Source organism: Haemaphysalis longicornis, unplaced genomic scaffold, assembly GCF_048455015.1.
Source record: "Haemaphysalis longicornis isolate Haplotype H1 unplaced genomic scaffold, Haemaphysalis longicornis Haplotype H1 scaffold_58, whole genome shotgun sequence".
NCBI classification, from domain to species: Eukaryota; Metazoa; Arthropoda; class Arachnida; order Ixodida; family Ixodidae; genus Haemaphysalis; species Haemaphysalis longicornis.
In genome coordinates, this window is record NW_027526401.1 from 1,126,528 (window position 1) to 1,140,470 (window position 13,943).

Genomic DNA, 13,943 nt, shown 5'->3' on the forward strand with positions numbered 1-13,943 from the left:
GCTCTATGCATAGATAGCATGGTGTACCGTTGAAAACATCGAATCAAAAAACTAAGCAATCGTAAGGCAATTTCATGATCATGTGAATCCTGAAATTATTATATTTGTAATCCCAGACTCTGCTTCACACACAATTATAGAGGCATGGCAAAAGTTGCGCAAAGCGAGATGACAATCTTCGCACCCCACCAGCCCATTTCAATCCCCAAGGTGCGTATTCACTTCGGTCGCAATTTGAATAACGCTGGTATAGTTTAGCCACCTCCCTCTTGGCATTAAATTTCACTTCAGATAGATAAACCATTATTATCGGCCACTATCGGCAGTGGCCATTATCTGCCACTGCTAGAACATTTTGCGGCGATGTAGCCTGCGCCGTCCCATTTCCGCCACTCGCAAGCTCGCTGTCAAAGGCAGCAATAACTCAGCGTTTTAATATAACACCGCAATGAGTCCGAAATTTCCCTTCAAGCACACACCGCGCCTCTCACTCGAGGCCGAAACACGGCGAATTCGCGAGCCCCATATTGTTTTTGATGAACACGACCCCGTTCTTCGAGTCGCGTAACTTCCCTCAACAGATCAAACGACTAAATGAAAACCCAGCCACCCACATAACCAAAACCACAGTAGAAATCGGCGAAGAGCACTCTGCCTGAACCACGAGCAACGGCTTCGCCCGACGGCCATGTTTTCCAATTTTCACCACACCAAGATGGCGGCGCCCAGTAATGTCGTTCCGGAGATACGGCCCTCCGAAAATTGCCGTCTTTTCATCAATTTTCACCAGTGGTTTGTCGCCTGAGTACACATACGTATTTTTTTCTAAAGACCTTGCAGTTGTTTTTCATGGGAAAACTTAAAAAAAAACCCGACATGATGACCTTCGAAAAAACTATCTTGGGGACAATTTTATGCGGGTTTTTTATTGAATGATCAATCAATAAAACCTTTACGAACAGGATCATCGTGGAGGTACTGGAAAATTATGCCGTCAGTAAGCGTTTTCCCCCACTGAAACTGGCGGGAGCATTAAAATCCTTGGCTCTCAGACTGTTTTGGAGCAGTTTGGCGCAATTTTTGCAATTATCAAGCTTTTGGAGCAGCCTGGCGCAGGAAAGCAGATTTGTATCAAAAGTGCGCAATATGCGCAGCTGTCTCACCCCTGCCCATTGTTCCGTGGCACCGCCATTATCGTTGGTCAGTTCACATTACGCGACATTTATTTACACCGCGGCGGTTCATGGGCACCGCCATTTTTTTATGCTTTTTAACTCTGGTAGGCTTAGCTTGTCCTCCCTGCTCTGCAGCTGCGCCCGACTGACGCCGTGCAGAAATGTGTCCAAAGATGCCGTTTTGCTGCATATACGGTAGGTTAAAAACCTATAACGACCTGGTCGAAGTTAACGTCGAGGCCGTAGATACGGCACTCTCGCAACACTGATGAAAGACAAAATGGCCGCCATTGCTGACTTGCATGCATCAGTAGCAGTACTCCAACACCTTATCTACTGACACTACGCTCAGCTTCTCTGGTGGCAAATGCTGGGTCATGCCTGACAGACTCATGCGCTCGGTGTCTTGGGCAAGAACTGCTCTATTTAATGACACTAGTCCTTCCTAGCCTTCAAAGATAATCTGCAAACAGAACCTTTACCAGGAACACGTGGTAAGGGGTCCCAAGTTCACAAGCACCTTATCACCAATAATGCGGTTTCAATGTTTGTTTTGTGGTTTCCTTCACCAAATTCTGAGCTCTATGCTATATGTCTGATTAGCCTGACACATGCGCTCGGCATCTTAGGCCTTGGAGTTTTTGCCCACGGCGATGAAACCGTTTCGGGGTAGAGGTATACAGCTTTGCTGTAAAATACGCTTAAGGAATGCACTAGGCCTGCACACCACGATTGGTTTACTGCTTTTTGGAGCTGACCTTTAGCTTGCCTAGACTGAAACCGAATAACCACTGCCAGTTTTCCGAGAGAATTGTCTGTTCGCACAATCTCACACACACATACACACAAGATTCCACAAAAATTCAGAAGCAACGTAACAAAGAATGCAGGAACACACTTCACATCTATGTTCAGTCCACAAGCTAGGTGCAGCACTGTGGAGGCTACACTGTTGTCAACAGTCCGCCCACTGAGGGCACCTAACCCACCATGAAGGGGGCCCTGAAAGGACATTTCCCTCTCCCCTCTCAGCAGGAGGAACCCCAAGGCCCCGGCGCCTTGTCACTTTCTTTGCGGTGAGTTAGGTGCCCTGAGTGGGCGCACTGCTAACAATGTAGCCTCCACAGTGCTGCACGTAGCTCGTGGAATGAACTATAGAACTGGAATTATAGCCACAAACTAGAGTTCGGTAGTCAGGTTGTGGGGTTAACCAAATCGCCGTATTTTTTAGCTGCGCAAACAGCTACAGGGTTTTTTTAAGCTGCGCATACAGCCATCTACGGTTCGGGCCACATTGAAAAGTTTTGAACCTATAATCCTTCGTACAAGGCCTGTACATCCTCTTATGGGAGAGTAGAGAAAGCTCCAATCGGTCTACGTTACGGCCAAATAGACAATGCGTGCACCCTCCGTCATTCATTGGCCCTTCAAATGCTCTTGGAACCCACAAAGGTGAGTAATTAACTTCCTTAGCATTTATACTAAAAATGGTAACAAAAGCTTTCTCCTATGCATCAATAAAAAATTTCCTAGCCACGAATATGCACACACACATGTTCATACATATATACATTTCTTTTCCAGTACCGCCTACGTTAGCTTGGCCAGGCATAAATTAGTGGAAAAATACTTTGCAGATCACCAAGCTGCTACTAACCCACATTTGTAAACCGAAGGCTACAACACATTCACTGCGTCGACCCTTAATCGAATAGAGCCACGGAGCCACAGTTCACACTGGGGTGCGCACTCATCTCACTCTGCAGGTCCTAGGTTCGATGCCTACCCAGACACAAATTTACCATGGTTTTGCAATTCGATTTACATTTATTCTCTTCCCACCATCAGCCATTTCATCTGCGGTCTCTTGAGTTACACCAGTTTTTTGACCTACTGAGTATGCTACCACATCAGAAGTTGAAATTGGGGTTTCAGGGCTACAAGGCACACCATAATTAAGGAATAAAAAAGAATTTTGACAACCTGGGTATGTTAAAACACACCAATACCTCAACAATGCTAAGAAAAAATAGCCACAGTGGCCACAAATTGAACAAGCTGCTCCGTGCTCAATGACTCGGCCACCATGGCACCTAAATGCTGTAAGGTGGTGGTCTCGCTCATGGTGCACAACCCGTGTTGTGTGGCCCCCCCTTGCGCATCCACACACATGTATAAAATTCCATTTTTAAACCCGTCTTTAAACCATATTTGGTCACCTGAAATTGACCAAATTTGATCACGCATTTGCAAAATTTCTTCCACACAGTAATGTTATCTGTTAACTTTTCTTGCCTTCATAGACCAGGTGAAATCTACTTGGTTGAAACAAATTTATGCAACTAACGACATTCGGCACAGCAAACATCTACTTATGTCAAACTACAATTGTTCAAGTTTAAAATTAGACAAGCTGGCCTTTCAATGGTATATTAGCCCATGTATGCCAGTGTTGTAGCGAGAAATTTTTTTTGGGGGGGGGATACGATGCCATAAAATCCTAAGAGGAAAAGCAGTTTGCGCGCAAACATCTCATTTGCTATTTTTAATATTACAATACCGATGCGGAGTGTGAACAGCAAAAAGGGCCGAGTGGGGGAATGCACCACTTAGAAAATTTGGGGGAGGGGGTTCTGACACCAAAACCCTCCCTGCCTGCGCCCTTGATGTATTTGGTGCAAACTGAGGCGCAACAGCAGCCCCCCAAACACTGTTCAAAGTGGGCGGCACACCCCGCGGGAGTGCGGGCACCTTAAACAGAATATGACCACTTATGTTAACGCGATCGCTACCTTTAGGGTGCTAAAATTCGGCATGGTATCGCACCAATGTGAATGCATCATTGATTCCAGAGGCCATATCGAATTACAAAAATGAATACATAAGCAGCGTATATGCCTGAGCAAAGAGAGCATCTTGAGGTCCAGACTGCTGAAGATGCTCTCATTGCCGATACATACGACGCGCACGGCTGCATAGGAAAATTTCAAAGAAAAAAAAACCACGTTAAACATTCTCAGTTCTAAATATTTATTCTGGGCAATTCCGATCACAAAAAGGAAGGCCTCAGTTTATCAGACCACGTGGCGAAGCATACACAGGAATTTCAACGCCACAAGAATAAAAAAAGCTGCCTATAAAGGAGGAGACAAAGTTTATGCATGTTTCAGTCCTAGCACTCAACATGCGCGAATCGCACATCAGCAGGTAAAAACCACATAGGCAAAGCACCAGTGCAGCGCACGTGCGACCACGTGACTCAGCCGTAGTAACAAAGAAAACTTTCTCTGAACCGACCGAATCTGCACAAAAAGAGCCTGTACAAACGTATACGGCTTCGGAACTGCAAAGGCAGCCGCCATCACGCCGGGGTCGGCGATCGGACCCCGGTTCGAGCCGGGGTCGGGATCGATACACACCGTTGGCAAAATTAACAGGGGCTCTACGGGATACGAGGCCAAAGGCAAATTTCGAAAGTCAGAACCGCAATGAATTACGTATTATGCTACACTTGGGCAACTAAGGCTGGCTTCCATTGTCCTTGCAAACTTATGCATGCGCGTTACAACCGAAATGGCCTACACACCCCGCGCGACCCAACCGAGATTACACATCAGTTACAAAACCTGTGGGCGAAATATAAGCATCGATCGGTCACCAGCAGCGAACAAAAGCAGGTAGATTAGATGCAGAATTATTTAAATAATGAACAGCAACAAAAACAAAAAAAAAACGCAAATGCAACCGAAGCGCCGCTGTTCCGGCGCCATTTCGCGCCACAAGATGACTTGGCATCCGCGACACCAAGCCATGCTAATATCACGATATACAAAGGGTCAGAAGCAAACTAAGCAGTCTTATTGCGTTCTCGCAGGACGAAGCACAGTTCATGCCATGAAAATCAGCGAGAAATCTCTATAGGCATAAGATGGCGCAGAGTAGTCCTAGAACGTAAGCACAAGCGCGGTTTGCCGCCGCGGCTGCGCCCGGCGATCGCTGTATGAACCGCCACGTTTCCCACTCACCGGCATCCGCGTCGTCGCCCTCTTCATCGTCTTCCATTTTATCGTCTTCTTCTTCCTCCTCGACAGGAACCACTTTCTTTACGGGTTTCTTAGCCTGCACAGAAGAAAAATGATTGGGAACGGGGGAAAAAAAAAAAAAGACACGACGCCTCGGCCCCGGCATTCTATGCACACGTGCATAGCGCCCAATCGCGCACAAAAAGAGTACATTGAAGATTAAAACTTACGCCGGCCTTCGCTGGCGCAGGCTGTACCTTCGCCGCCGTCTTCTTCGGAGGCATGGTCTGGACCCGAAAAACTTTTCAGAAAGGAATCGAATTCGTGGACGCCAAGAGAAGCCACCGAACCGATCAACACGTGGGGACAAAAAGAACTTGCCTTCGCAAGCGCGAGAGGGCGAGAGGCTCGTCAGGCTCGTCACGCACAGTGTTGACGGGGGAATTCAAGAAAACAATGATTTCATGCGCTGCTAATTAAAACACATAATACCAGCAGTACTGTGCTTTTACTAAGGTACAATATACAAAAAACCTTGTTATTAATTACGCATGGAGGCTAGAAGTTTTTATTTATTCCTTAAAATCGAATGCACCACGCCGACCACGCCGTGCCCCACTAGGGGTGCTAGGGGGCCACAAAGCGCTGCGAATAACTATGAATAACGTTCGAATGACGTTCTTGCTCGCATGCATGGAGGAAGAAAAAATCACGCGTGTTAGCCCGTTTTTCCGTCCGCTGCGGGGATTTCGTCTTTTCTTATGAATTTTCAGCCGTGGAGCATTCACGCTCACTCTAGGCGCAGACATTTAAAAGCAGTTCGGCATATTTCACTACAGGAATGTAGCTTGAAAAATGTCGGGAACACTAAAGCAGAGGCAGTATTCGAGACGGTCACCCATTAAGTTTAAGCTTGCGTGGTAGTCTGTTTCTTCGCTCCAGTTTTCCCATTATAACGGGTTCATTATTGAACAAAATGAAAAGGGCCCAAGGATAGGAACCAGCGATGGGAACTTTTGCTATCTTATGTGAAATCGGCTAGTTAATTCTAGCTTTTTTGTTGTTTATTGTGTAGCTCTAACATGAAAAAATACAAGCCGCAGTGCCAGCCCAAATCAATGATGATACCTGCAGTTCTTTTTTTTTTTTGTCATTACTGGACCATTTCAATAATCAGTCCCGGCCTAAGCGGAGGCACAACTAGAGTTCGTTTTACACGTGTACTTATTTGTCACGGCCAAAAGAAAGGCCTTGTACCGTACAGCACCACGACTCGCACTGCCCAGCTAATGCTTGAGGAGCGCTCGCATGCATTGTACTACAGAGGCGCCAACTTCGCTGGGCTGCGTCGACGTTTATCGAGAAGGCTCACAATACACACCATGCGCACTGTGTTCGGTTCGTGTTTAGGCTCCTCGTTTTCTACTGCCCTGTAATCTATCGGGCTTTTATGCAGAAAGGCATTATAGTGGGGGTTGTCGTGCGTCCCTTGGCCGCAACGTTTTTAGAAAACGTTGCTTGGCCGGCGTCCGCAGCGCGTCTGATGATGATTGTGGCATGATGGCCCTAGGGATTGGCCAACCAAACAATCCATCACGAGATAGCTTCGCGTTCAACCACCATCGTCATCTTCCCGTAGGGGAACCGCTGAAGAAGAAGACAAAGCTGCGAAGAGGAGGGCTGCGTGAGTTTTGGCTACCGTTATCCTCCTCGGCCGGCGCATCTTCCCGATTTGAACCCGGTCGAAGAGCGGCTCATCGCGCCACGACTCCCCTTAATGAGCATCAGGCGGCTGACTCGAGGCAACGGGCAGTTTGGAATCAAGGGACAGGCGGTGAACGTGCCCATCGACGTATCGAAGGTTATGCGGTGCCTTCCTCGCATGGTACCCGACGACGTTGCGTTCGACGTCCGCATTTCTGCATCCTCACAATCCCCCTCGGGGAGGTGCGGGGGAATTTTTTTTTTTTGCCCTTCCCCCGCCGAGTAGCACGTCGGTGTCGAAATTCCCGCGAACATCTCGGCTTTCTCTTCTAATAAAGAGCCCTCTCTCTCTCTCTCTCTCTCTCTCTCTCTCTCTCTCTCTATCTCTCGTTTTCGTGCAGCGCGTTGAAATCTCTTGCACGCGTTGTATCAAGCACGCGAACCTTTAGAAGATAATATGCCTTCGGTGAATGTTGTGCTTGTTATCACGTGAAAACGGCGTCAAAATCCCTGTAATACTACGGGCGCACGCTGCCGGCTAACGTGCGGATATGCTGGGCCGGAGCGGCTAGAAGGAGGAAAGAAATCCTTGTCACGTGATCAAAACGTGACGTTGTCTAGGGACACTAGGGACAACGAACGATTTGCGCCATGGAGGAAAGAATGATTTGCGCTGTCAGCACCAAACGTGTCAGTCTGTGTTGATTGCTACCAAACGAAGCTGCAGATGCGTGAATATACCGTGAATATTAGTATTGGTGCGATCTCCCTATCTGATTAGGTGTCTTGCATGCCTACTGCGACATTTCAGCGTAGATCAGCCATGCCGGTCTCCTGCGTTTGCTGTCACAGACACGGAAGAGCGGAAAAGAGGGCATCTATGCGCTCATTTTCCCAGCAAGGTCAGTAACACCGTTATTTTATGTTTGTTGTAGTTTTTGTGTTTATACCACTGTACTGTGTACCTAAATCTGCGTGAATTCTTGTTTGCGTGGCCGCCTCGGCCTCCTAGCTGCATATGGGGCACTCCTAACTTCTGGAGATCACGAAATAAGTTCGTCCGCTCAGGGTTGGTTTTGGAGCAGTTCATAATGAAGTGATCAATGTCACCAGTCACACTGCAGGAAGGGGACAAAGGGGATGAAACAATGTTGGTTTTATGTAGCCAAGCTGGTGTACGGGCTGAGTCTGTTCTCACTCGGTGGAGCAGGCAGGCTTCGGCTCTCTGCGAACTGTGCAACTAACGCCCTGCATTTCCACAAAAATACAGATTTGACGAAATTTCCACCTGTAATCGTTACCATAGCGTAAATGGAAATGACTGGTCAAACATCAGAATTGTAAAAAAACCTAAAAAATAGGAAAAATACAAAAAATAGAGAAACGTGGCGGATAGTAGTAGTATTAGTAAGTATTGCTGAATGAGGCGGACTTAGCCTTGCATAGCTGCCGGCAATTTCTCCGCCTAATCGTCCCCAATACAATATCAGAGACTCTCAAAGTCATCACACCTCACTTAGTCCTAAAATAACACACACAATGTCACCACACCTCGCTTAGTCCTGTGGACTGCAAGAATCCGAGTAGGAGATGAGACACCTCTCTTCGCACAATCCAGTGGTCCCCAGGAAAAATAATGTCCTCCGATGTAGCATGGGACACTCCTAACTTCCGGAGATCACGAAAAAGTTCGTCCGCTCAGGGTTGGTTTTGGAGCACTGTGTTCATAATGAACTGATCAATGTCACCAGTCACACTGCACGAGGGGCACACAGGGGATGAAACAATGTCGATTTTATGTAGCGAAGCTGGTGTACAGGCTGAGTCTGTTCTTACTCAGTGGAGCAGGCAGGCTTCAGCTCTCTTCAGGCCTTTCGTCAGGAGTGGTTGATGTACTGGTCGCCACAGCTGCCTAAAGTGCTTGCGAACGGTCTGCTTCTGTATGCGTTGGAAATCGCACCGCGTTTGCACCGTCCTTGTAGATGATAGCCGACGTGCCTGTGGTTTGTCTTTTCCCAGTCCCTGTTTCTCGTCCAAGTATGCAGCACATGCTAAATTCGAATTACGATGCTATGTCCCCACACACTCCTGCCGCAGTTTCAAGCGTTTCACTGTTGTTCCTTTTGTGTAGGAGCCCATAACATTGCTCAAACTTGATCGAACTGGTGGCGTGTACTCCCTGAAGCGCAGTCCTGGATGTGTGAGGTGCAGTGCCTCGAACGTAAGTATGCATGTGTTTGATAGCATTAATCTCGCGAGTATGTCGTGTGCACGCATCAGAGTTCTAGCTCTTCGGGCAGTTAAGTTGCGTTGTGGGAGATGAATGGGAAACGTCACTTCCATACGCAAAACGTAAGGATATCACGGCCAAAGGGGAAAAAAAGCGTGAAACCATGAGCCAAAAAAGACAGAAGAGGGAGAGAGAGAGAAAGGATAGACCAAATGACGGCGGCAGAATGGATCGTCCGAGGGGCTGTGAAGGTTATGCGGAATTTTGGACCCTTTATGAAAAGGCACCAGGAGCAACTGTCAGTAAAGTGTACATTAAAGGTGAATGGAAGAAGCTGCATATGGGACAAATAGTATGTGACAGGGCATAAAGCCATTGAAAATTTGAAAGAGCACAAATAACGTGTACAGGCAGGAGGGACACACACAAGCACTTACTGGCAACTGCCGTTTTAATGAAAAACACAAAATTTACACACGAAAACAAATAATAGATTAAAAAAATAGGGTGCTGATTAGCGCGTGCTCCTGCCCACGTAGAGTTATAGACGATTTGATGGCACACTTGTTACTATGTTCAAGAAGACCTCAACCAGTTCCCTAAAATCTGATCCTTATGCCTGTACAACACCACATTCTCATCAAACAAAGGGTGACACCCACACTTTTTATAATGCGCAGGAAGATTTGTGCCCGTTGAATTCGTCATCGTAAACAAATGCTCTCTGAGATGGACGCTTAGACAGCATTCTGTCTGGCCACATACACCAACTTAAATGACAACGGAATTCTGTAAACCATGCCAATCGTACAACGAATTAAAGGCTGCGCATGGTTAACACTGTACTCGTTCCTCCCTTTTTGGACGATCCTTGTTATTAACAATGCGGCAGAGATTGCCCACTTTTGCTTTTGCAGAACACACAAACAACACACAGGACGATGTGCTGTGTGTTCTTTTTCTTGTAGTGGGTTGTCCTGTGTGGTCTTATTCCATGTCGCCATCTTTTGCGCATTTTGTTTTTCAAAGATGTATTATTAGCTCACCCAACTTTCAGTTGAGCTGACGCAGCATTTAATCCTGTTTCTGCGGCATCTGCATAGGAGGGCTTCCAGTGGAAAAAAAAGTGCTTGGACCTGGCCCCTACGATGTTGGTGCAGGGCCTGGAGGGCAAGCCTTGGTCTGCATCCTTTCTGGGTACCCATGGAAAGCAGGTGAATGCCTCCAGAAGTGGCTTTTTTTGTGGTACACTCAAAATTAGCAGCAGACAGACTGTGCCTTCTTGGAGACCACCCTGGTAGTATGACAACCAAATATGTAGCTGTGACCTAGTTACTGACGGGAAGACTTAATAAAAAATCAACTGCTTATCTGTTGAAACGACAAAACGGGGGACGTGAAGCTTTCCAAAATCAAGTCTTAACACCAAATTAGCCAGCCCAGTACTGAGCACCTGTTTCTTATCCGGACGGTCTGCTGCACTTCAGTTGTGCTCTCTAGAGCTTTACTGATGCAGGTAATCCATGACCTTCCGTAGCAAACAACCATTGTCGTTAGATGGAGGTGTGGATTTTCTGGGTAATTTTCCATGTTCATGCAAATGCAAATTGTTTCAACTGTGCTAAAATGGCGCAATGGGATAGACGTCAGCTTCATAACATGAGGGACCTAGGTTCAGTTGAGATCACAGGAAGCGTTTTAATGCTTTTTCACTTCACCTACGATCATCATCATCAGAAAAAGTTGGCTTTCCTGCAGTGCATTTTGGGTGGACTACTGACACATCAGGGAGAGGCTGGAAGCTTTACTGTAGTAAATGAAACTGTACCAAGTACAGTATTTGCGTGAAGCTTAAGCATTGTACATGAGCCAAGCCAGTCAGGAGTGGTTATAGGTTAAACCCTTGTGTGATGGTATTAGTGGCTAGAACTGGAGACTTGCGTCGCACTCACGAGACAGGCGCTTGAAGGGCGTACGAGACGGAGACGAACATTTTTCTGGGTGAAACTACCTGACGATTGAAAGTACAGTTACTACCAGACTGCGACACTTAAGTCAATCCTAAACACACAGAGCTCTACTAGGTTAAAAAAACTAGCACGTTCAAGTTCACTTCCAACAGGAACCGGTAAGGAATCAAATGTCTCTCGTGCGCTGCACGGTCAATGCTGCATTGTCCCGGTTGTGGGCGATCTCTTGGTGGTTGACACGGGAACCGACACGTCGTCCAGTCGATGCCGGCAATTTAATGCACGGTCATCGACGGCCAGCTTGCAGGCACGGCTAGCACTGCAGCCTGGCTGGGTCTCCGGGCCTCGGCATTTTTCAGGCAGCCCTCAGAGCGCGGCTCCACCGATTCCACTGCGCTGCGTCCCCAGCCACGATCTCCTCTCCCTCATCTTCCTTTTCCGACGTCACATTGTTGCCTCCGCTATTTTCCCTGTTCACTTTGAGGCGACACTTAGACGGCACATACCCCCAGAGGGTGATTGTCCCCGCCCTGCTAAATGATCTCCGAAACTTTCCTGTCGTCGACGCTTTCTGACGCACACACCACTCTGTCCTGTACCTCATCACACCTTGTCAAGAAAGATCACAAAAAGTTCGATGTGAATGACTAAGCTTGCAAGCTTGTCAAATCTAAACTTGACACTTTATTGTACTGGTCTTTCATGCTCAGCTGTGGAATTGTGGAACGATGAGGGCAACAACTGGCAGAAAGGGCAATTAGCATGCAGTTTATGTGTCTATGTAAATATTTAAAAAAGTGCTGGTATGAAATTTTCGTGTTACATTTTTCCCATTGCTGTGGGTGCCTTCCAGGCCAGGAATTGTAGAATGGAACATTAGATGGTCGACAGCAGGGTAAATAATTAATTTGAGCCTGGTTTATTCGTGTCAGTTTCAGCTTCGACAAAATGAACACCAAGGCGGCCGCCATGAAAGAATGGCACTCTTGATGTCACTGTTCTCATTGCATCATGGTCAGACTGGACGCGCGCGCTAGAGTGAGCGAACACGCCCCGGCTGGCCGTGTTCGCATGCGTCTGGGCCACACGATATCAATCCCAAAACTGTGACATGATACACAAGGCAGTGCAGCGAGCACCATCGGCAGCCAGTGTGTTGGCTAAGTCACTGGAGCCCCAATGTCAGCAGCTTGCGGCGAACTCCATGTCGAGGCAGTCCACGTGTCTTGCTTATGCCAGTGTCTAAAGGGTATTCATTCGGAGCTTTCTCGTGCATGCATAGATTAAAATTGATTTAAAATATACTGAATATACTGAATGGTTGCAACTAAAATTTTCATCTACAAAGGAAACGTTTTGCATGGTTATCTCAGCTTTGATATTTCATGTCAGTACTCCTTTAAGTAGAGCCTAATCATGCTATGAACGTTTAATAGTGGTGCTACTCCTTGAGGTATTTTTTAGTTGTTTGAAGCTGACATTTTGACTTTGTATTCAAGAGAGACTAACATTCTGGCCGCCCATTACTGGCCATCAGTCTTTCTAAGTCATTCTTCAGAACATTTTTTGCTTTGCACTTCTCTGAAATGTTGACGACACCTAACTGAGCTTAGTCATGATTAAGGCATTATCGTGCAAAGGTCAAGCAATCTCCACCCTTGCACTTTCCTGGCAGAGGATCGTCCTTACGTCAGAAAGTGTTTTGTTTTGCCGAATCTTTGTCACTTCGGACCACTATAGAACTTGCTGCCCACGTAGGGGTGCTCTCCAGCTGAATCAGCCTCAGGTGTCACAGGAGTGAGAGTAAGAACTTTAAAATAGGGTTAGAAATAAACACTATACAATAGCTTTCTTTTTTTGGATGTGAATTGTTTGCAGAAGGGCAAAATCAGAGAAAGAGACGGGCAAGTAAGTCATCGTTGCACGACAGCTTTTGCGACACCCAAGTTGGATTGCCTGCACTTTACGTGCAAACAAAATTGTATGCAAGATGTTTAGTTTTGTTGCCCGGCTCAGAGACTACTGGTATTCAAAATATTGAGGAAAGCTAGAGTTGGCCTTGTTTTTATTTGTAGGAGGGTTTTTGGTGAAATTGTGCCATTTTATTATTTATTTTATAATTTTTTTAGCTGCTACACGAACGTTAATTTGTAGATGCCGTTTTTTCATGTATTTGATGTTCTATATTTATTTATTCAAGAGATACCCTTATGGCCCCTCGAGCATTAATGAGGGGTGTGGTACCTAAGCAAATTAAAAAACGAGGAATAATAAGAGAATTCTGCCACGTGCATATGAGAAAAAAATAAAAGAAAACGATACAGGTGAAACGTTAGTGTCCATACGCATACTAAAAAACGTATACGCCAGAAACACAATAATAGTATACTTTGTTTAAGCTATTTGGTCATTTGAATTTTGAATTGGAGGCTCCTAGCCTTAAGTGTAATGCTTGACCAGTTCTCAAAATGGTATTTCTTTTTTACTTTTCAGTGACAAAGGTCTCAACAAGCACCTGGATGCACTACAACATTTGTGCTGGGCACCTCTGATACCTGCCATCTTCTTTGGCTGTGAAACTGGGAATAAATAAAACTAAAACTGCCTCCTTCCTTTCGTATATTCCTTTTACATTTTTAAAGCAAAATAGTGCAGGAATGTGGAGGATGATATACAAGCACTTGCACGTCATCATTCCCTGGTCACTTATCTGGTATTTGTGCTGCAGTTTAAACAACTGCCAGGTAGTCAACATTCACGACCATTTCAAGTTGCACCTCTCAAGCTGAAAAGTTATAATTCATTTGTCCGAGGAGTATTTCAAAGGCCATCTCAAGAGAAC

General features: G+C 46.2%; 1 protein-coding gene and 1 long non-coding RNA gene across 3 annotated transcripts in view; one reads left to right on the top strand and one right to left on the bottom strand.

The window, feature by feature from the left end:
- LOC144140990 (uncharacterized) overlaps positions 1-5,588 on the bottom strand; it is a 29,364-nt gene extending 23,776 nt beyond the window's left edge. For both annotated transcript variants that reach the window (XM_077672476.1, XM_077672477.1), the window contains exons 1-2: positions 5,428-5,588; positions 5,201-5,294 (exon numbers count right to left, since the gene is read on the bottom strand). In XM_077672476.1, the coding sequence (XP_077528602.1) occupies positions 5,201-5,294; positions 5,428-5,481 (148 nt within the window). In that variant the 5' untranslated portion in view covers positions 5,482-5,588. The remainder of the gene's footprint in view (positions 1-5,200; positions 5,295-5,427) is intronic.
- Positions 5,589-7,254: 1,666 nt separating this feature from the next.
- Positions 7,255-13,732, top strand: LOC144140991 (uncharacterized). Its single transcript, XR_013316412.1, has 4 exons — positions 7,255-7,803; positions 9,033-9,122; positions 10,235-10,345; positions 13,595-13,732. It is a non-coding gene; the product is annotated as an uncharacterized LOC144140991 (long non-coding RNA).
- Positions 13,733-13,943: the final 211 nt, after the last annotated feature.